This window comes from Paramisgurnus dabryanus, chromosome 15 (genome assembly GCF_030506205.2).
Source record: "Paramisgurnus dabryanus chromosome 15, PD_genome_1.1, whole genome shotgun sequence".
Lineage (NCBI taxonomy): Eukaryota > Metazoa > Chordata > Actinopteri > Cypriniformes > Cobitidae > Paramisgurnus > Paramisgurnus dabryanus.
In genome coordinates this window covers 6,352,732-6,377,676 of record NC_133351.1, presented here as the reverse complement: position 1 = coordinate 6,377,676, position 24,945 = coordinate 6,352,732, and the positions used below count along the sequence as shown (strand labels likewise).

Below are 24,945 nucleotides of genomic sequence, written 5' to 3'. Positions count from 1 at the left end.
CCAGTGGCAGCTTTTGTACCTTTATTCTGACCGTGTAAAAGCCTGGTGCTTTCAGTTAAATGTTTTAAAAGAGCCTCTTTCTTTTCTTACCTTCACAACCGAAAGGTTCAGTGAATGTTAGATGTTTTCTATGAAACCATTCAGCTTGACAAATAACCTTTTCTATTGAAGTATATTGAAAACATGATTTTATATTTCATATGGCAACATTTACAATTTGTTTTTTTGAAGCATCCCACACTTTCATCCTACGTCAATTCATAATACATCTGGCTAAAAATAAAACGGCTGCTTTACAAGGACAATGATTTATTCCCGTCTGAATAATTAAAAATGAATAAATGAAGTGCTTCTGTGATGGAGCATGTTATACATTATAAAGGACATCCTCTCGTCGCGCGCATCAGTCGTGCGCGTGGACCGCCGTCCGGCCATGTGATGCGAAATCTGCCGACGGCATCCTAAATCAGTTTCATAAATAATGTAGAAAGCATCAGCAGGTCCCGACGGGGGCTTATATTGCATTGCTCCCAGTGTTTCTAATGATAGTGAGACAAGAGAGAAAGAGAGAGAGTGCTGCTGGTGGTGGAGACACAAGCGCGTCCCGGATCAGACAGAGAACTCGCAGCCGGTGGCGCGCAGGGAGCACATCGCCACTTCTACGTGTTTTATGGGACATCGGACCGCAGACAAGTGAGTGGGACAACACGAGTGCTGGAAAGAAGGACTGACTAGTATCTGCATATCTGTGACTCTCTCTCCATTTCTCTCTCACTCACTCACTTACTCCGTGAAGCAAAGGAGGCGGGACGTCCAGGAGGAAATTGTAGGGTTGGATAAGTAGGGTCCAGTTTGTCTCTTTCCATCTCTCTTCAGCTCGCTCTCGACATGGAACCGAACAGCCCTAAGAAGATCCAGTTTGCCGTCCCGCTTTTCCAGAGCCAGCTGGATCCTCAGGCAGCTGAGCATGTAAGTGGAGATCTCTTTTATTATATTGCGCCTAATGGAGACCGGCCTGCGGAGGTCTCTGCGTCCCGCGAGACTTCTTTAAAGCATCAGATGCGCGCAGATTGCTGCCAAAATCTGTTTTATGATATGATGTCATGGATGATGATGTTCTCTGCAGTGCTTTTGTTCAGTAAATCTATGCTCTGTATGTGGGTCACTGATACATATTGCATCCATTACATTTTAGGTTACATGATCTGGCTGGTTTCTTTGATTATTTCCAGAAATGTATTATTATTTTTTTTGGTTCTTCATTAGTTTATTTTAAAGGGGCCCTGTGGTGTGACAGTACAGATTTTCTGAGTTAAAATGAGGCCATTAAGAAGTAATAATAATGTAAATCTTTGGTAAACAATGTTTGAAATCATTTCAAGTAAAGTAATTTTTTTCTCACCACTGGGCATGTCTGCCTACCCAAATGATGTCATGTCAACTTCTGGTGTCAGAAAGTGGCACATTTCTAATTTTAATTGCCATCAACCACCTATTCTGCTTTTGTTATTGCAGAACTTGTTATTGCTATGTGTAAAAAAAAAATAGTCATAGGTGATGTGCAGGGATATATAGCCTAGTCTTATTGTGTCCTGGCTATATTGAAATCTCCAGCAGCTAGGCTGAATGAATGTCAGGCTGTTAAAGTGTTTGATGTTGGATCAGATGCTGACAATATCATAACAGCAAAGTGCTGGACCGATTTTATGATGATGTTGGTTGGATTGTCCAATCAGTGGCGGAGGTCTCTCTTGTGCTGAGTAAGTGTTTTATCAGTGGCCGCTCTTTATTTTCTTACTGCCTCTTTTATAAATGAGTCTGAAACACTGCAGGTTATCCGCAGATCAAAGGGTGCATAACACATCAGCGTTGTTGAGTGTATAGTTTCATGTTGTTTCACATGTGTTGAGACAGCATGTAAAAGTGATCTAAACCAGGGAGCCTGCTTCTGAATATTGATTGTATTGATGTCGAGACGCATGTTGAGAGTTATGTCAGATAAATTAGTCAGGGTGAACATTTTACACGCATGCACCGTGTTTTAACTTCTGAAGATAGAATCGAAGAGCTGTGTGTAAAACTGCACGTTGAGTTGCCGTGTTGCTTACAGTTAAAGTCCCCATGAAATTAAAGTAGTTTCTTGACTTGAATATAAATGTCTTAAAGGATTAGTCCATTTTCTTAAAAAAAAAAATCCAGATAATTTACTTACCATCATGTCTTTCTTTGTACAGTCGAGAAGAAATCATGTTTTTTGAGGAAAACATTCCAGAATTTTTCTCATTTTAATGGACTTTAATGGACCCCAACACTTAACAGCTTTAATGCAGTTTAAAATTGCAGTTTCAAAGGACTCTAAATGATCCCAAACAAGGCATAAGGGTCTTATCTAGCGAAACTATTGTCATTTTTGGCAAGAAAAATAAAAAATATGCACCTTTAAACCTCAACTTCTCGTCTTCATCCAGTCCTGTGACGTGCCAGCGCGACCTTGCGTAATACGTCATCACATCAAAAGGTCACAGATGACGTATCGAAACTGCGCCCCAGTGTTTACAAGTGTGGAGAAAGAAGACCGTTCTGATGTTATTGTATGTCGATTGTCGAATGATACTAATTAATGTCTTTGTGTCAGTTTATTGTTTGAAATGGTCCGTAAATATGCGTTTTATACATGTAACACGTGACCTTTCCACGTCATTACGCAATTAAGTGAGGTCGCGCCGGCTTGTCACACAGCCAGAGGAAGACGAGAAGTTGTGGTTTAAAAGTGCATATTTTTTATTTTTCTTGTCAAAAATGACAATCGTTTTGATAGATAACGTTTGGGATCGTTAGAGTCCTTTGAAACTGCAATTTTAAACTGCATTAAAACTATTAAGTGTTGGGGTCCATTAAAGTCCATTAAAATGAGAAAAATCCTGGAATGTTTTCCTCAAAAAACATAATTTCTTCTCGACTGAACACAGAAAGACAACAACATTTTGGATGACATGGTGGTGAATAAATTATTGGATTTTTTTTTAAGAAAATTGAATATTCCTTTAAGGATCTTTACACTACCTTTCTCCATAACATTGAAAGAAATTGCACAGATCATACAAAACGTACAGTGTCACTTCCACAAATATAGAGCAATAATTGTATGACATCATTCTGCACTTCAGCTTCTCATCATTCAGATTCCAGGCTGTGAAGTTAAACTAAACGTTATTGGATCTCGGATAGGGGAGGGCCCACAGTATATGCCCTGCCCTTACTTCCTGTTTAAGTAGATATTGCTTTAACGCGTCAAACAAAGCTGTGCATTTCAAAGCACTTTATTGGGTCTTTATGCCACTATCCAGCCTGATCTCACGAGAAATCGTACATATTTTACGAGTTGGCTAATTTGTATCAATTCATACAAAGTTAATCATGCAAAATCAATTCTCATGAAAAAACAATGAAACCGTATATATAAACATGATTGTAATTTGGTTTCTTTTTCCTCTGTCTTAACACAGATTCGTAAGCGCAGACCAACTCCAGCCACACTGGTTATCTACAATGAGCCCAGTGTTTCAGGTAAGACACACCTTATCCCAAAACATTAAGTCTTTAAGTTTCTTTTAATGACTTGGGATCAACCTTACGGTCAAAGAAACAAGGGCTTACTGAGCTGCAGTAATGCAAATGCCTGTAAATTCAGATACAGATCATCTTTGAGCCGTTTGTCTCAGCGTTTAGTTCACAATACTCTTTCACTTTATTATTAACTGTGTCATCAGCATCTCAATTGCATTATGAGTGGAATGCCAGACTGCTCTTTGAAACAAAACAAAAATGAGTTGGTTTGTTGAAGCATCATTTAGTTGTGCCGTTCAAGGTTTGGTTTCTGAACAGAAATGCTATAAAGCCCAGGGCTTCTGTATTGTTGTGAAAATATGTCCTCTCCAATTTTCATGTACAATCATTATATGATATTGTGGGAGGAAATGCGTGTAAAGGACAACATGATAGGCTTGGCGAGGTCATTTTTGAGTCGGACTGAATGTAATTTGGCCTTGGGTGGGAACAGTACAACACACTGTGAATATGGCAATGGTCAACGAGTTGCTATCAGCACAAACAACCCACCTATGGCGTCAGCATATGGGACGGTCAGACTCTTGTATCACAGCTCTGTCATCTGTGAAGCGTTGTATCTTCTTGTGTCTCTTCTACAGATATGATTTATCTGTGAGAGGAATTCAGGGTTATTCGGGAAACTGATAGGAGGCATTTGCTGATATTTAAATATAACTGCATTATAGGATGAACCTGGCAGTGTGGGAGTGGTTTGGTACATTTTGTTTTATTTCGAATTAATGGAAGAAATTTATTAATGTAGACGAAATATGCACATTTAATTTAAAGGTGGTGTGTGTGAATAAAGGTGGTGTGTGCCTGAATTGAATCTTACTTCTCAAGTTTAAAACGCGTATTGTAGCCGTCACAAGACAAACAAGTCGTCGTCTGAGACAACGTAGGGATGAAATCAGGGGCGAAAATCTCATCTAAATGTTGGGGGGGACAATAAACATAAAATTTTTCAAGAACAATTTTTGAAGGGGACACCAATAATACAGGCAAAATTGTACTTGCAAGGAAATGGGTACAGATAGAAAACGTTTCTCTTTCTCTATGAACGGACGCAAATTTAATTTTAATACATATGAATGCAGAGGTGAAAAGAGTAATACAATTTTCTACTTAAGTAATAGTAAAGTTACTTTAATAATATTTTACTTAAGTAAAAGTAAAGTTACTGGTCTAAAAATCTACTCAAGTAAAAAGTCATTTTAATTTTAAGAGTTACTTTTTTACAGCGGGGAGAGGTTTCTAGTATAGTTCACAAAGGAAGGATATATACATCTCAAACTATGTTTTTAATTGTAAACATCTCTACAATTAAAGTGCAATAACAAATGTTAATAAAATAAAAAGCTTTTTATAACTAAGAAACATTTATGGAATTATTTAATGATTTTTACAGGTGAGTTATGCACTTTTGAAGCAAAAATAATATGAGGTCAGCAGCTAGTAAATACAATCATTATATGAAGGTTGTAATTGATGTATTGCTGGTAACATACATTGTTATTAAACTATATACATAAATGAACATATAATGAGATGAGTGCCATGGCTATACACTATACATCCTTTACACGTTTATTAGCTCCCAGACCTGTGTACCTGATGTCTTTCAATCTATCTCTCTCGCGCTCTCTCTCTCTCTGCAATGTCTAATGATCTGCGCATTCTCGAGGACGTTCTCAAGTTGTTTGACTTGACGCGAAGCTGCTAGACCTCGGAAGATAATGCGCATGTATTAAAAATGCATCGTGCAAATTAGCGGTTAAACACGGTCGGCAATTCTCAAACTCCGTACTCAAGAGCATGAACCCTACCTGAATGAAACAATCGCTTTGCGTCAATGGCCAGGGGTTTCTTTCGTAAGAATTGAATTGAGGGTCTGCATTAGCCTGCGCCTGTCTCGTCCCTCTCCATGGTTCTTTTTGCGCGTTCCCCCGCCCATCAATCAATCATCCGACCGTGGCGCGTCTTTATCACCTTACTTTTTTATTTATTTTTACTCAGTAACGGATATGATTTAACATGTAGCGAAGTAACCAACAATACTTTAAACATACTTAAGTAAAAGTAAAGTACAGATTTTAAAAACTACTCAAAGTAAAAGTACACAAAAAACTCAGTTACAGCAAGGTGAGTAAATGTAATTTGTTACTTTCAGCTCTGCCTCACCTCTGCATGAATGCATAAAAATGTTTTCTTGATCGTTTATCTGCTTCTGTTCTCAGAAAACGAAATATGTTCATGTTTATATGTCAAAATAGTCCAGTTTTAAAACATATGAGGATAAACTGATAAGTGATGGGAAACGTTGTATTGTATATAGCTTATTAACGCGTCGGCTCCGTACACTTCTCTACCACCGGAATGTGTGGTGGTGAGGTAAAAGGGGCGTGGGCAGTGGACCAAACCACTGTGAGGCAAGGGAGGGGGAATCCAAATATTTAAAACGTTTTTTTGTTGTTGCTCCGTTTGCATTTGTATTGTTTCACTTCTTACACAACTAGTTTAAGTATTATAAATCATTAAATTATTTTCAATACACATATTCTAATGATAATTTAGGGGGGACAACCCTCAGATAGGGGGGGTCCTGTCCCCCCCGACCCCCCCGGGATTTCCGCCCATGGATGAAATGTGAAGAAACCAGACGGCGCCTTTCATGTAAGGCGTTGCGCGGTGTATATAGATAAAAACGGATCTTTCTAAGGTAATAAAAACAATACAGTTCATTATGTAAGGTTACCACTGATAATATAGTTATGTATTAATATATAATTGCATTTTTTGTCAAAAGATCTTTCTAGAAGTTACACAATGCATCTTTAAATATGCATATTTTTCAATAAAAAGGCATATTTTTTAAACTATGTTCAGAAGTGTCAAAACAGTAAACACCGCCATCAAAACAGATTTAAGTTTTGTCCGACTGACAGCACCACAAAATGTACCACATTGTGTCAGATTACTTAAAAAAAAAGGGGCGGTTTTCTGGACAGGGCTTATCCTAGTCCCAGACTAAAATAAAGCAATAAGTCCCAAGAAGCAGTGGGTTACCAGTGCATTTTATAACCCCCTTAGCTGTTATAAAATGCACTGTAACCTCACTGCTTCGCGGGACTTATTGCTTTTATAAAACGGTTACTTTATATACATAGCAGGATTTCATAAAATAAGACACAAATAAGTTGTAATTATATTAGTACAAATATTAGTCTTCCGCCAAACAAAGTAGTTCCTCAGAATCAAGAGTGGCTGCAACAGAGCGCAGTTCACAACCAACACAGATGCAGCAAAGACACAATGAAAATATGATTTAAGACTGTGGTGTTTATTTTATAAATCAACATTCATCTAATTTATACATTAAACATTTATATTGTGCAACTGTTGAAGTGATGATAAAATATGCTTGGAAGTATGCTGAACTCTTTCCCCGTCAGCGGTTTTTTTTTTTAGTTGCCACCCACTTTTAGTTTAATGCCTTACAGAAAAATGATCTTCTTTAAATAAACATAAAATATCAAATGAAAGAACAGACCATCCACTTTCAAACAATAACAACAACAAAAAAAGTTTCATCCTACCTTCATTTGTTCTCTTATCACCTCTCAAATTTTCAGCTAAAAGCAGAGATAATTCCATTTTTGTGAAGAACTTTTGTAATCAATCAGAATGAAGAACCGGAACGAGCCGTTTTATAATGCATATTTGAGCTCCCTTTATTTAAAAAGATTTTGACATACCTTGACATATATCAGTGCCATTGTTTTGTCTCAAGATGCACACCAGTATTGTATTTTGTAGGGTATGTTTGTAAAAACTACTTAAATCTAAACCCTGTTGGGAAACTGCCCCAAAAAGTTTATATCAATACTTAAGGTTAATAATAAGAGTATTTTTTGGGAAATATTCGCCAAACCATATCACGTTGTCCTTTACACGCATTTCCTCCCACAATATCATATAATGATTGTACATAAAAATTGGAGAGGACATATTTTCACAACAATACAGAAGCCCTGGGCTTTATAGCAATGTGAGTGTGCATTTCTGTTTAAAAACCAAACTTTGAACGGCACAACTAAAAGATGCTTCAACAAACCAACTCATTTTTGTTGTGTTTTAAAGAGCAGTCTGGCATCATGCTTAATTTGAAACAAATGTTTCATTGTTTTGTCTCAAGATGCACACCAGTATTGTATTTTGTAGGGTATGTTTGTAAAATCTGCCCCAAAAAGTTTATATCAATACTTGAAGTTAATAACAAGAGTAGCCTATTTTTGGGAAATGCTCAAATTTTCTTTCATGGTTATTGGCAAAGTATTATATGCAATGAAACAAAATTGCATTTATATTTTTTAAAGTGACATTTCAGATGGATAAATAAAGTACTATTATGTAATGTTTCTGAAATTGGTCCATATGTTGTGTTTGTATGATAAAATGTTTAAGGGTAATTTGCTATAAAATATTACAGTAATAATTTCAAAGTACAATTTTGACCCTGGATCACAAATCCAGTCATAATGGTCAATTGTTTGAAATTAAGAATTTATCTTTATAAATAAGATTTCCATTGATGTATGGCTTGTTAGGATAGGACAATATGTGTGATACAACTATTTGAAAATCTAGAATCTAAGGGTGCAAGAAAATGTAATTATTGAGATTATTTTATTAGATATATTATTATTGAGAAATCACTTTTAAAGTAAAGTCCTTTGCAAAGAAATGCATTTCTGATATATTTACAGTGGGAAATGTACAAATTTTCTTCATGGAACATGATCTTTATATCTTTAAGTAAAGAACCAATGATTTGATACTTAATATCCTAATGATTTTTGGAATAAAAAAATCTATCATTTTTATCCATATTTTATCCATCCAATGTATTGTTGGCTATTGCTAGTACAAATATACCCGTGCGACCTACAGTATATGACTGTTTTGTGGTCCAGGGTCACAATTCTGTATCCAATTCGCTAAATCAATTCAAATTCAAAATGAATTGTAGGTCTTCCACAGACCACAGGACTTGTTTTTTTTGCTTCACAAGTAAACATATTAATCTCAGTCCTATTACAATTCAGTATCACACAAAGCCTTTTTGTTTCAGTACTGTGTCTGCAAGTAATTTTAGTACAGAGTGAAAACAAATGCTGTCTTCGAGTGGGACGGTATTGTGTTTGTGATAATTATCCTCAATGTTGTAATTGCTGGTCGGAAACTCAACCTTACAAGCGTGTCTATTAAAGAACCATGCCAGGAACAAATTATTGTTAGTCATTATTAAGTTTTCATTGTAAATGTTGACTTTATCATTATTTTTTGCATATTCCCAGTAGCTGTAGTAACTTTTGTGCAATGATTTGGGCCATACTGTATAATAATCATAATTTGCAGAAGGTCAGTGGTCAGTGCTCCTTTAGTGCTTTAGCTGGGACTCAGAGATGATTCATCAGACCCAGGCTTTGTCCGGCCGGTAATCCTGTCCTCTCTTCATATGTCACACATGTTGTCTATGACTTGGCAGTTATATCTTCATGATAAAGCTCAAGCAAACCATCTTGCTAACGCCAGTATTACCATCTGTCTGTTCTGCAATGAATAAGATCTAGCATCCTCTGGCTAAAAATGTCTTTCTTTTCTGTTGCCAGCTCTGTCCTACTCAGGAGAGATGATGTTTTTAGCAAAGCTATTTAAATATACAAATGACTAGGAAACGTTATGCTTTTCAGAGTTGCTTGTTCTTACCCATAGCCTTAATAATGCACATTGAAAAAATATGGGGTTTTACGGGTCCTTGAAATCCTTGAAAGTTTGTGAATCTGGGGGAAAACATTCAAGGCCCTGGGAAGTTTTTGAAAATATACATATATAGATAAATGTCATTGAAAGTGCTTGAATCTATTTTATGCAAGAAGTTTTCTGAAAAAAAAATCCATATTATTCCATTTGTAGTGTAGATTAATTGTATACAAATTTGAGACTTTTTAACTCTTTCACCGCCAGCGTTTTTAAAAAAAGTTGCCAGCCAGCGCCAGCGTTTTTCATGATTTTCACCAAAGTTTAATGCCTTCCAGAAAATGTTCTTCTTTAAATATATAAACATACAATATACCAAATGAAAGAACAGACCCTCTGCTTTCAAACAAAAAAAACCGTTTCATCCTACCTTTAGTGGTTCTTTTGCAATCAGCTTTTGAATATGGGTAGGTTTTTGCAAAAACACCATATTTTGAGCAAAAAGCAGAAATAATTCCATTTTTATGACGGACTTTTCATAGAGATCCGATTCAGAGCGATCTTTAAAACAGACACGGACATGCAGCAGCTTGGCATAGGGCAATACTTCCGGTTTTAAAAAGTTGCGGAAGGGCGCCACCTGGTGGATAATAGCGGTATTGCGGAAAGACGGAATATCTCGTCATTGGCGGGGAAGCGTTTTCTCTTAATTGACGAGAAATCTCGTCAATGGCGGGGAAAGAGTTAAGCACACATGCTAAACTGTTCGCTTTAAATGCTTATATCTTCTGTATGCGAATGTTGATTCATACCAAAATGATTTTTTTGCATACGTTTTGAAAACGTCTCGGGTTACATATGTATCTGTTATTCCCTGAGAAGGGAACGAGACGCTGCGTCTCCCTTGCCATACGTCATGCATCCCTGTAACGCCGTCTTTGGCAATATTTCAGATTGCGATATACTTCCTGGCTCCCGCGTCACCCTGTCTTTGGCGTTAAGCCTCACCATGGGTTGAATTTGATATACAAATTCAGACGCACTTACCCCTGGAGGCGTCCCCAAAGTGTCACCGCAGTGACGCAGCGTGAGTTCCCTCGAAAGGGAACTGTAACAATGTATCTTAAAAGGTAACACGATGTAACCTTGCTCTCACTTGAAATGTGTCCCCACATTTAGTCTTTGAATTTTATGGTATTGGACCTGGAAAGTCCTTGAAAGGTCCTTGAATTTGAAGTTAACTAAGGTGTGGGAACCCTAAAAAAAGGTAAAAATCTATTGCAAAAGGCATCATTGGAGTCCTGGTGCCCACAAAGGTCACAATAGATGAAACCGGGAGGCACTCATTCTTAATACAACACAAAGCTGCCAAAAACTAATACAATTTGTTTTGTACAAAGAGATTTTTGGTTCCCCACTTAATTTTTGGGTTTTCCACCACAGTGAACCTTTTGTGCACCAGAGGTTTTTTGGATGTTATTTTTAAGAGTATAGTCGTATGTAGGTGTAAAAGCGAAGACCACAGGATGAATTAAAGCTCATCACCACAGACAGAAGCTAATAAACACACCAGTCAGTGTTACCCACCACATTTAAACTATGCAATAATCATTAACCAAAACCAATGTCTCGAGCATATGTACATTTGTTGTTTTTCACAGTACAGACTGAATCAGCTGGATCGTCGCCGTATTATTGCAGTTTTCACGGAGAACGGCCGCTTATTTTTCTTGCTGTTTTTGAATGTAGCTGGCAGGGGCGTGATGAAGAGGTGGAAACACATAGAGCCGCATTCACAAAACAAGCAGCTCTTTGTTCACTTGGCATTTCATCTCTGATCCAAAACATTTGGAATAGATCCCCTATGAAGGAAGTTCTTGAAGCTTCGTGAGCTTACGTCACACCAACGTCCGTCGTCATAAAACTTGGCAGTGTGTAAGAACTGCGAGCAAAAGTTGAAGTTTGAGTGACTTGGGTTGGTATTGCGGTTACAGTGTGAATTTGCTGCAGTGTTTGCGGTCCAAACCTGTGGCTTTGGCAGGGACTTTTTGTGCTATATGTCTTTAATGTCCTTACGTGTGGAGCCAGTGGACTTATAAACACAGAAGTCTTCTGGCTACTGTGGTTCACTGTGTACTGTGTTCCTCTGGTTCGCATTATTATCAGATCTGAGGTCATAATCCAGCGTTTCTCAGACTCCATTTAGAGACTTAAGTGGCTATTAGGTGAGGGAGTAGATGCAATGCTCAGTGGATTTAGGGGAAATCAGGGGCTTTTTAAATCTTCTTTCTACCTTAAACAAGTGTAACGTCAGTGTGCATATAAGTGTTGGTCTTTACAATGCATAATAGTTTTCATTTATGACTGCAGTAGGTTTTTTTTATATATTAAAAACAGAATTTGTGTCAGTCACAGTACAAGGGCCTCAGGTCTTTATTTGCCACAATTAAAACTTTTTGAATGCTATTGAATGTGCCAACCCAAGGTCTGACCCCAGAGCCGAGCGGGTTCGGGTTTAAAGGTTTCACGTAAGCCTTGGACACGGGTCGGGTACCATAATAGTAGCTACAGGTCTCGGGTAATATAAAACGAATGTGTTTTGCTGAAGGGACCCAAGACAACCCAAACTATCTCACGTGTGTGCATCAAATCATTTACCAACCCCCCTTGTGTTTGCCAAGAGAGCTTGTGACATCATGTGGCTCATTTTTGTTGAGATAGACCTGTCAATTTTTAAAATCACATTTTAGCGGTTACCTTGGTGTTGTCATCAGATAACAAAGGAAAATAAATGGAGGAGAGGGCCAAATTGAATGTAAAGCCAATGGTTTTTTTTCTGTCTGACTGGTACGTGTTGGGATGCAGACTGCACACACGTCGGTGCCGTTTACATTCGGGTCCAGTCGGGTTCCAAAAAAATTGTCAATGGTTCGGGTCGGACTCGAGTCAAATTTTCTCTGGTTTGTCTACGGTTGGGTTAAAAAAATTTATTCATGCACATTGGGTTCGGGTAAAAAGTGATTTGAGTCATTTTGGGTTGGGTACATTTCTTTGGACACGGGAAGACCTTATAAATCAGACCTGTAAATTTGTAGAAAAAGCAAAACATACATTGCATAAGTCAAAATTACAGATTTATTTTATTACCAAATATATATAGTAAATTTCCTATCGTAAATATATCAAAACTTTCAGTGAGTGGATGCAGCAAAATCACGATCAAAGTCGGCTACAAATTTTGCTTTGCTATCCATTCCTAGGGGATTTCCCATTCAAGTTTGGTTTATGTAAAAGTCAACAATGTCATTACAGCGGTAAGCTAGTAGATATTATTAATATGTGTCAGTGGCGGTTCGTGACTGCTCATCCGAGCGCAGCAAATTCAAAATATGTGTTCCGAGTGTCATGTGTGTTGCTCGTGTTTTCAAAATATGTGTTTGTTGCGTCATGTGAACCATGTGCATCACGTGTTTTGTCAAAATAAGTGCCTGCTGCACATGCGTCAAAATCGTTTATGATTAAAGAGACGCTCACGTTCACAAAATACACGCAAGACACTCCCTTAAAGCTGCCGTCGGCAACTCTGGAGGATTGAGCAGTTTCCAAATGTTTACAATTTCATGTCCCTCCCCTGCAAACCAACGGGCAACATCCCTTCGAGCTCGCCCTCGTCAGTGCGTGTGCACCAGTATTATTGGGAACGCATACTTAGCAAGAATACTTAGATTACTTACATAACACTCCGAAATACAGTCAATGGTTGATAAAGCACAATTACCTGTCGAGAAAAAATGTGACAAGCTCTGCATCCAGCATGAACCCTTTAAAATCTCGTAGATTTCTCCACCTTTCAAATGCTGGTCCAATATCCTAGTTTTACTACAGTCACGGTCGCTTTCTATCTTTGTTTCCTTCTTTTCATTTGTTGTTTTCCTAGCTCTAGTTGTTAACCGAGGAATCGGAAGTTTATTAGTGATAGTTGTCTTCACCTTTGCGCTGCGTTTAATCCAACACGCTTGTGAACTTCAGACGGATGCACGTGATATTGTAACGCGCGCGAGGGGGAGGGGGATCTGTGGCGCGTGCAGGTACTGTGATTGACAGGCAGATTTTACACAGCCCTGCGCTGATTGGACCAAATGAACCGGCCTGCGCTGATTGGATCAAGTGAACCGGGAGCGGTGGATTTTTGCAAAACAAATAACAGGCTCTAGGGGGAGCTAGAAGGGCGGGTTTTTTTCTTAAACAGTCTAATTTATGTTGTTCTATCTGAGCATAGTGTTTGTTGCAGTGAATATGATAAAAAAAATGATAAAAAAAGTTGCCGACCGCATCTTTAACAGTAAACTCTGATTAGGGATGAGATTATGCGAGTATCTGGCAATCGCGAGTGTCTCTTTCATCATAAACCCTTTAGACGCGTCTGCAGCAGGCACTTATTTTGACAAGACACGTGATGCACAGAACACATTTTGAAATTACGAACCACACACATAACGGACTACATACATGTTGTGATGAACTTTGCATTGAGCGCCCTCAAAAAAATAAGTCACTGGCCGCCACTGATATGTGTGGTAAAGACTTAATTTGGACTTTAAATGCCATTTTCTCAATGTTTAGATTATTTTGCACTCTTAAGTTTCAGATTTTCAAATAGTTTTTATCTCAGCCAAAAATTGTCCTATCCTAACAAACCATACAAAGCTTATTTATCAGTCTTTCCAATTATGTATAAATCTCAATTTCCAAAAAAATTGACCCTTACAACTGGTTTTGTGGTCCAGGGTCACATATGAGAAAGGTTTGTAGGAACATTATTATTAGCTATATGTATAATAGTATCATCATTGTTTGTACAAAAATGTTTATGGAATTGTGTGCTACATGCATCCTTAAATATGGTTAAATATAATATATTTAAAATGATATGGGTTTAAGGGGGCCACTGTACTGTATATGAAGCATACGGTATGTAGAAAGTTATAGACAGATATATACCTTTTTATTTATGTATGTATATATGTGTGTGTGTCTTGAATGTTACAGAATATAAATCATTATTGATATAATCAATATTAATTTTGAAACCTGAAATCTAGTAATAGATGTCTCTATATGTGTAACATTTCAAACCTACCACTGGTAAGATCAGTTTCAGTTTTTACGTCACGGCAAGAACAGTTTCGACTCCAGCAGTTTCTCCAGCCAAATTCGTTTTTTCGAATTTACAAAACTTAATTATCATTCAATAACACAATATTAGGTTTACAGGGAATGATCCTGGATGATGTGTTAGACTGAGCTTTCCAGAAAGAGAAATCCACGGCATTTATACACATGAACCAAAGGGCCATTGAAAACAAAATTGGCACTGGGAGATCTTTCGGATCTGAAAGTGTTTTTGTGGGGTGGAATACAATCTGTCAACATAATTTTGATGAATCTAGTGATTTAAAGATTATTCCTTTAAGTCCACGAGTTGCCAATTGAGAAAGGTTTGTAAGAACATTGTAATATTTTGTCAACTATGCCTGAGAGACCACATTCAAAGATTTGATAGAGATGGAGTGTGCAGTTTAAATTTTCCCAGGCACTTTATAAGGTTTACAACATGACTGTAAATGAATAAATTGGTCTTCAAGTTGTAAAAATGAATGAACAGCCATTGTTTTTATTTCCTTAGGAGATGACAAGCAGACTTCAGGCAGTCAGGTGGAGGTGAGTACTTTAAAACATTATTCTGCCTGTCTACGATAACAAAGACAAGATAAACTCCGGCACTTAAACAAGCATTAGATTTGATCTCCCTCATTCCAGTCTCCACTTGCGATCTATTAGACATCACAAGGTATTTCTTTTTGGCTGTCTTAGTGGACATGGAGATATGTAAGCTAAGCCTCTGACTTCTGCTGCCCAGAGCTGTGTGTTAAGATGTGCAGCAGAGGGCTTTGGTCTGAGATGGATGGAGCTCTGATGCAGTTCTCATTGATTACCTGCTGGAGCAAAGCTCCTGAAATAGAGTCTGCGTGAAATCAGATACCCTCTCTCTCACGCTGTGCTTTTCCATTGTCCACGCCAGACCCCGAACGCCCAGCTGTCTCCCGCCCAGAGAAAACAGAGCGTTTACACACCGCCTACCATGAGAGGTATGTGCTGCTAAACAATTATATGATGTTCTGCATATTCAGTTATGTGATGTTTAAGCCACTTATGTTACTGTACCATCTGGGTCATTCCTGTTAAGTAGTACGTTTGGGTCTTTAGTGTATATGTTTGAGGATGGTTTCTGTCAATCTCAGATGTTTCTTTTTTAATTTTTTATTTAGGGATGTCAAAAGATTAATCGCGATTAATCACATGTGTGTGTGTGTGTACTGTGTGTATATGAATTTAAGAAAATTTTTATTTACGTATATTTTTATTTATATTTATAATATATATATATATATATATATATATATATATATATATATATATATATATATATATATATATATATACATGTAAATGTTTCTTAAATACAAACACAGTGCACACACATAAATTATGCAAAAAAACTTTTATTTTGTATGCGATCAATCACAGTTAATCTTTTAACAGCCTTACACTGCAAAAAATGAATGAATTTTCAAGAAAAAAAAATCTTAGTATTTTTGTCTTGTTTTCAGTAAAAATATCAAAAAATGCTTAAATTAAGATGCTTTTTCTTGATGAACAAAATGACCCAAGAAAATAAGTCTAGTTTTTAGACCAAAAATATTAAATTTAAGTAATTTTATGCATAAAGCAAGCAAAAAAATCTGCCAATGGGGTAAGCAAAAAAATCTTGAACATTTTTCTTAAACACTAAACTCATGAAAAATTCAAGAAAAATTAGCTTACACCATTGGCAGATTTTTTTGCTTGTTTTATGCACAAAATCACTTAAATTTGATATTTTTGGTATAAAAACTAGACTTATTTTCTTGGGTCGTTTTGCTCATCAAGAAAAAGCATCTGAATTTAAGAATTTTTATATATTTTTACTGAAAACAAGAGAAAAATACTAAGAATTTTCTTCTTAAAAATAATTTTTTGCAGTGTATAGTTTTATTACATAATTGATACAATGGCAAGAAAATTGAAGATATTTAACACAATTATGAAAATATTAATCTAAAGTTAATAGTCTTTGCTTTTTTAATATAATATTTTTAATATTATATTATTTTATACCGAGCCCCTTAGGTGACATTGGAGTAAAAAAATCTAAAGTTTAGTTTCATGTGCTCACGTGAAATTTTCATGTGCTCGCGTGAAACTTTCATGTGCTCATGCAAAACCTTCATGTGCAGAATTTTTTTTTAAAGTTTAGTTTTGCGTGCTCGCGTGAAACTATCGCGCGCGCACGTGAAAGTTTCAGGTGAGCACGCGATAGTTTCACGTGCTTGCGTGATAGCTTCATGTGAGCCGCAAAACTAAACTTCAAAAAAATTCTGCACATGAAGGTTTCGCGTGAGCACATGAAAGTTTCACATGAGCACATGAAACTAAACTTTATTTAATTTTTGCTCTATGTCCCCTTAGGGGCTCCGTAATTTTAATATTATCGATTATTATTAATTTCACACTTTTGAAATTGATTGACACAGTTGCTCTAAAACTGACAAGAAGGAACACAACATGATGGAAGTGATAAGTTAAATTTGTTTTTTATTTCTGATATTATTTTACGGAATGGCGTAGACTTTTGAGACTTTTACCAAATAATACCACAAAATTCGAATTTGTAAAGAATTCATACAAAAACATTGTTAATACATACTAATGTGTGGGATGTTATTTTCACAGCAAAAACTTTATTAAAAATAAATGTTTTATAAATAATGAACAAAAATAAAAATAAAGATTTAAAATGAATTGAATTATTACAGTATATATGTTACCATGGAACATAAAACCAGTCATAAATATCAATTGTTCTGAAAGCTGAATAAATAAACTTTACTTAGATGAATGGTTTGCTAGGATTTGGCCCGAGACACAACTATTTAAAATCTGGAATTTAAGGATGCAAAAAAATCAAAATATTTAAAAATCACCTTTAAAGTTGTCCAAATGAAATCCTTAGCAACACATTTTACTAATAATAGATACATGTTTGATATATTTATGGTAGGAAATTTACAAAATATCTCATGGAACACAATCTTTACTTAAAGGGATAGTTTACCCAAAAATGAAAATTCTGTCATCATTTACTCACTCTCATGTTGTTACAAACCTGTATAAATTTCTTTTTTCTGATGAACACAAAGGAAGATATTTTGAGAAATATTTGTAACCAAACCGTTTGTGGACCCCATTTACTTCCATGGTATTTTTTTCTACTATAAAAGTAAATGGGGACCACGAACGGTTTGGTTACAAACATTTCTCAAAATATCTTACTTCGTGTTCATCAGAGCAAAGAAATTTATACAAGTTTGTAACAACATGAGAATGAGTAAATGATGACAGAATTTTCATTTTTGGCTGAACTATCCCTTTAAAATCCTTATGATTGGCATTAAAAAAAATGATAATTTTGACCCATACAATGCTACAAATATACTGGTTTTGTGGTCCAGGGTCACATGATGAGCCCATAAAAAAATGTACTGCGTAGTAGGAATGACTCATCTATGCCATCTATGTGTATGATCTACAGTACCATTTTCTCCATTGCCATACACACTACATGTATTTTAGATAGTAACCCACACATTCAGCCCACTCAACAAACAACCCACCTGGTTCATGCTTATGGATCAGATGCTTAAATTAATGCAGTTCCTCCTACATAGATGTACTGTACTGTACACTACCAGTCAAAAGTCTGAACACAATGAACGTATAGTTTATCTCAATGAATTATGTAGAAAACATTGGTCCTATGCATACTGCAGTACTTTAATGTAAAATATTTTAACTGCATGAAAGGAAAGGAGACAAGTGTCCTGCACACATTGAAACTTCTTGTTTAGTTAAAACCATCTCTTGCAACCCATGAAGTTGATTAATAGAATAAGCAGAGTTCTAGTAATCTAAAATTTAGATACTGGTTACTATACACAATTACCATTTTTTGTTATTCCCTAGTAATAATGATGATAGCATAACAAAAGAAATGCAAAAATTAGCACATCCTTTTTAGAGGGTATATTCAGACTTTGACTGGCTTTGTTATCCACAGTTCTTCATAAATTATTTTGAACTGATCTGGAAAACTTGTCCATTATAAGTAGTTAGAACTAAACAGTAGCCTATACTGTCCAGTGAAAGCATATTTGTTTATTTGACTTTTCATTTCAGATCTTGTCTGTATTTATTTCATTTTTTTATTCTTTAGTTTTATCACCGTGAGCGGGTACTCTTATTTGTGTTCGACCCTTTCTGTTTTTAGCTGCAGGAATTTTATTCATTATTTATTAGTTTGGAGTGTTTAGAGAGCCTACAACATGAATGCAATAATATTACGGAAAGCAAGTAAACAACATTTTTGAGATTAATGGAGAGGAACATTCGATGCTCATATAAGCATGTTCAGAATTCAGGTGTTTGTGATGAAGGTAGTCCCATGTAAATAAGTAGCCCTGTCTGTGAAATCCAGGTTTAAGTCTTATCACCTATTTATACAATAAGAATCAATGCATCAATGATTTTAATCTTTGACATGGTCTTACTCAGTCAGTATTATAGATATCATGGTTATATTTTCAAAGAACACTATTTACATTATGTAGGATGATTGTATGTATAAAACAGCAAATCATAAAAAATAACGGTAACACTTTACTTGAAGAGGTGTTCATAAGACTGACATGACACCTATATATTCATGACATGACATGTGTTATGAACATGAAAAAGATTTTATGCACGTTTATGACAACTGTCAATAAGTGTCATTTGTTCAATTATGTCATTTTTAATGCAAAGATGACATTGTTTGAGATGTCTTTGTTATGACAACTTGACATTTACCAATACATCATAACTTGTCATGACAACTTGACTCATTACCAAGACAACATAATTGCTTTTTACCAGTGATACAAATTTAATTTTCATTAAAATGTTAATACTACGTCAAATAGTTTATAACAGTGTCAGTTCATACTGTTTTTAAGTTTCCTCCAGGTGTTAGAAAAATAACATTAATCATCTAATACTAATAATACTAATAATTAAAATATATAAAATTATATTTTATTGCATTTGGGGATTAATTCACCTAAAATTAAATGGAAACATTACAATAATGGGTTAAGCCATGCAGCCTTGGTTCCATATCGCTGCAAAAACAGTTAAATTAATTCATTAAATTAAGTAAATATTTTGTTATTTTTTTCTTTTATGTCAGAAACAAACATAAAGTTTTTTTAGTTGTCATTTTTTATGTATTGTGCACATAAATAAAGTTAAGTATAATCTTTTGATGTGTCTGTTACATTTTGTTAAGGTATTTAAAATTATTTGACAGTGTATAAACACTTATTGACATTTTAATCACAAGTTCAATTTGTAGCACTGTAGTTGAGGTCAAGAAAAATATTCACAATGCTGTTATAAAACTATTTGACAAAGTATTAACACTTAATGACATTTAAATGACAGTTTAATGTAATGTTAACCCATAAAGCTAGGTTTCTTAAGTTTAATAATTATTCTGCTATGTCATGTTTATGACACATTTATGACAAGTTATGATGTATTGGTTATTGTCAAGTTGTCATAACAAAGACAATTCAAACAATGCCATCTTTGAATTAAAAATTACATAATTGAACAAATTATATGACAAGTGTCATAAATGTGCATAAAATCTCCTTCATGTTTGTGACACGTGTCATGTCATGATTATGAAGGTGTCATGTCAATCTAATCCACACCCCTTTACCAAAATAACTTTATCTGGGTTTTTCACAGGGTCCCAAATGTCAGAAACTGAGCAAACACAACTGGGTGTCAAGTTGCACAATGAAAATGAACCACAATGTGACCCTAGACATCAAAACCAATCATATATTTGTACCAATAGCCAACAATACATTGTATGGGATAAAATTATTTATTTTTCTTTTATGCCAAAAATCATTAAACTATAAAGGTATCCTTTATATCATTTTCTTACCGTAGATATAAAAATTTATTTTTTTATTAGTAATATGTGTTGCTATGGACTTCATTTGGACAACTTAAAGGCGATTTTCTCAATATTTAAAAAAAATAGTTTTAAAAATCTCGACGAAATTTTATCCTATCCTTACAAACCATACATCAATGTAAAGTTTAGCTTTTAGATGATGAATACATCTCAATTTAGAAATATTTAGCCTTATGACAAATTTTGTGGTTTAGGGTCACATTTGTACCGAGCCCCTAAGGTGACATTGGAGTAAAGTTTAGTTTCATGTGCTCACGGGAAACTTTCATGTGCTCACGCAAAACCTTCATGTGCAGAATTTTTTTTTTTTAAGTTTAGTTACACGTGTTATCGCGCACGCACGTGAAAGTTTCGCTTCCACGTGCGCGCGCGATAGTTTCAGGTGAGCACGCGATAGCTTCACGTGAGCACGCAAAACTAAACTTAAATAAAAAATTCTGCACATGAAGGTTTCGCGTGAGCACATGAAAGTTTCACGTGAGCACATGAAACTAAACTTTATTTAATTTTTTAAGTGCTCTGTACATTTGTGCAATTTTGTTAGCAAAAATATCAAATTTAAGTGATTTTGTAAATAAAACAAGCAAAAAATCTGACAATGGGGTAAGAAAAAAATCTTGAACCTTTTTCTTAAACACTAAATTCAAGAAAAATTCAGAAAAAATTGCTTACCCCATTGGCAGATTTTTTATGCACAAAATCACTTATATTTGATATTTTTGCTCTAAAAACTAGACTTATTTTCTTGGGTCATTTTGTTCATCAAGAAAAAGCATTTTAATTTAAGAATTTTTAGATATTTTAACTGAAAACAAGACAAAAATACTAAGATTTTTTTTCTTGAAAATAATTTTTTGCAGTGAAATGTTAAAACAACATGGCGTGTAAACACACAAGCGGGCACACCGTCATTTGTGTCTCTATACTGATAGAGTATCCATAACTGCTGTGTCTACTTAGTTTCTATAAAATAGTTTCTGTGTTGCAAATAAGGTCACCGCGTGGGATGACTTTCCTTAATAGGACTTTCTGTTCATAACAGGAATTTGCATTAGGATGCTTCTGCAATACAGTGACTGAACTCCGCAAAGAGGGCTCGTTTGAGACAAACCAGCAATGCAGACAACTCTATGAATAGCTCGATTGAAATTTGATTTCCTTTAGTGCAAGACTAAAAATGTGCCATCTTCCTCTGTAAATCTCCCTTCATGCAGTGTTTCACGTGGATGTTTCCAGATGAAGTAGGGAAGCAAGAGAAACAGAGAGAGAGGTGGAGTCTGCCTCACTGGCTGATAGACAAGGCCATTTCCTGGCACAGACGGGCTAAATTCACATTAGCCTGAGCTATTGATTTGTAGTAGAGGGAGGAGGAAGATGCATCGCTCTAGAAAGATTCCTTTAAATGGACAGCGTGCAGTTTTGAACAAACACTCGGTACAGTTTTGGTCATTGCAGGACAGAAAGAGTTTAAGCATGCAGATTCAACCGAGCTCAAAATGACTTGTGCTCGATGTAGTCTTGAATTACTTTCTTGAATGCGTCTCCACAGACTATAGATAAGACAGAATATAATAGACAACACTGCTAAGTACACAAAATGGTTTGGCTGTGTATTTGTGTAAAGGCTGTACCATATCTTGGCCAGAGATAAAAAGGTTTTAAAGTGTGAATAGTGTGTGAATAGCTACTCAGTTTAAGTGGAGAGTTGAAATCTTTCCAGAATGAAACTGCTGAGTATTGTTTGTGATGAGCGAGCAGTGCAGTTGCTGTAGCAGGAAAAATCTGATTTCGTTTTTTTTTTAGGTGAGCATGCCTTCCTTTAATGAAAATTAACCATGGTTTTACTACAGTAACCACGGTTTAACTATGATATTTGTAGTAAAACCATAGTAACAATACATTTACTATTGTCTCAATACAGGAACCATAGTTAAAATCTAGAGTAGGCAATTTTTTCAGTCAAAAAATAAATAAATAAATAAAATGGTCACTGGGCAGTACCCTTTAAAACAGGTACAGATATGCTACCAATATATGCACCTTTGTGATATGAACTCTTTATGTGCAAAGATTCACATTTTTTGTGAATTTCCTTTGAAGTCTCAGGGCCATGAAATGTTTACTCAATCATTAAATCTGGTCTGAATGCATGTCAGCCTACTTATTTGCATAACATTGTGCCTCATGAGGCTATTTTACCTTAATTATTATTGTAATGTTATGCATTTTAATGTTGTCCCAATAGTGAATGAGATATAATGAGAATAATATGAAAGCATTGCGTTTTTTCGTGAGACTTTGCAGACTCCGCTCTGGCTGTGCACATTTACAGCGGGGAAAGTAAGTATTTGACACATCAGCATTTTTGTCAGTTTCTAAGTGGGCTATTGACACAAAATTTCCACCAGATGTAGCCATAAAGGCAAATATTGAATTCTTACAAAGAAATCAGAACATTTAAGTATACAAGTTGAGTCATAATAAATAAAGTGAAATGACTCGGGGATTAAGTATTGAACACACTTTATTTAATACAGTGGTTCTCAACGTTATTCCGGGAGGCTCACTGCCCTTTATGTTTTGTTTGTCGCCCTAATTTAACACACCTGATTCAAATCATCAACTCATTAGTGGAGATCTCCACAAACTGAACCGAGTCTGTCAGTTATGAGAGACATACAAAATGTGCAGAGCAATGGGCCTCCAGTAACGGAGTTGAGAACCACTGATTTAATACTTCCCCCCACAGTGCTCACAGGAACATTCAACATTCTGGAAATGCGCCTATAACCATTCCCCCATTCAAGATAAGATGATCTCTTGGCTTTCTATGCCACTTTGCACCTTGTTCTCTTCATGTGTTCAATACTTAATCCCTGTCATTTCACTTTAATTATTATGACTCAACTTGTATACTTAAATGTTCTGATTTCTTTGTATGAATTAAATATTTGGCTTTATGGCTACATCTGGTGGGAATTTTGTGTCAATAGCCCACTTAGAAATCCCCTTAATGATAAAAATGCTGATGTGTCAAATACTTAATTTCCCCGCTGTATGTGTTCGTGTGGATAGCTTTGGAGCAAGCTCCCTCTTTTAAAGCTAGCCTATGATTGTTTAATGCTGCAAAACTGCCTACCTACACTCTGTACCCTTTAACAATGTTCTAATATGTACCATTTAGGTACAGATATGTACGTTTGATGTACTAATATGCACCCTTTAGGGAAAAAGTAGTAGTTTTTGAAAGGGCACTGCCCCAGTGAGAGTGTAGATAAAACCGTGATATTTGTAGTAAAACTATGATAGTACACAACTTTAGTTTTGCTATAACAAAACCATGGTTAATTTTCATAAGTGTCCCTTTGTTTTAAGTTGATTTTAAATTGTGATCTTTTTTCTTTTTTTTGTCTTTTTATATATTTAATTATGAAAAATATCACATCAGACATCAGTTATAGTAGTCCAAAGCTTTAGAAAGCTCTTATGATGCTCTCCGAACTGATTCTTGAGTGAGCCGCTGTATCAGTTTACAGTACATTAGCTGTCTACTCTTCTAAATCTCCAAGAAATATTCATGCAAAATACTGACAGTCCAATTTTTGTTTTATTTTAGACTAAATAGATACACGTTATACACTGTAATATAATTTATAATGTAAATAAGGTGAATTGGGACACTTTCTGACATTGAATTTACTGTCAAAAATGTCCCATTTACCAGAATTCACCCCCTAGATTTAGTTAACTTTAAACATCTCTAATACAAACTTACAAAACAAGCATGTTTTACAATTCAATCATATAGGTTTTGATAGTGTCACTATGCACCATACAGCATGCATGCATTTCATAACTCATTCATTTGGCGTCCATCGTTGTGTGATTGATTTCATACATTTGTATGGGTTACTGTGGTCTCACACTTACAGTACACACACTGCACGCTCGTGCTGATAGCCTGTGTCCACTGTGTGGCGCTGTGCTGTGTGTCCTGTGTTGAGTGCAGAGCTGCAGCTGGTGGTGGAGCAGCACTTTCAGAAGCAGGAGCAGCAGGAGGCGGGGCTCTCTGACAGCCCAGACACGCCCAGTCCAATCACAGCACAGCATTTTACCAACGCAGCTCAGTGGACCAATCACAACAGCTCAGAGCCCAATGGCAATGAGTCTTATGTCAGTTCTGAGGGGCAGCCAGGGAGCAGTGGGGATGGGGGTAAGTCCAGAACAAAGACAGTTAGGACACAGTACCATCCATAATATGTGAAAAAAGAGGCACTAAACCTCATCTGGTGAAAACAAAGTGTGCAAAATGTTAAGGGGGACTAGGGTATCCCAAAATGAAAGAGTTAAATTTGTAAATGATTAAATAAGTCAATCATTATGTG

At 35.8% G+C, this 24,945-nt stretch overlaps 1 protein-coding gene across 4 annotated transcripts in view; it reads left to right on the top strand.

Moving 5' to 3' along the window:
- Positions 1-403: 403 nt before the first annotated feature.
- ppp1r1c (protein phosphatase 1, regulatory (inhibitor) subunit 1C) overlaps positions 404-24,945 on the top strand; it is a 31,574-nt gene continuing 7,032 nt past the window's right edge. Inside the window, exons 1-6 of one of the 4 annotated variants that reach the window (XM_065252236.2) lie at positions 406-693; positions 797-969; positions 3,507-3,567; positions 15,056-15,090; positions 15,452-15,518; positions 24,570-24,773. In XM_065252236.2, coding sequence (XP_065108308.1) covers positions 889-969; positions 3,507-3,567; positions 15,056-15,090; positions 15,452-15,518; positions 24,570-24,773 — 448 coding nt within the window. In that variant the 5' untranslated portion in view covers positions 406-693; positions 797-888. Of the gene's footprint in view, positions 970-3,506; positions 3,568-15,055; positions 15,091-15,451; positions 15,519-24,569; positions 24,774-24,945 lie in introns of all 4 variants that reach the window. The other 3 variants (XM_065252235.2, XM_065252237.2, XM_065252238.2) reach the window with 3 other exon arrangements.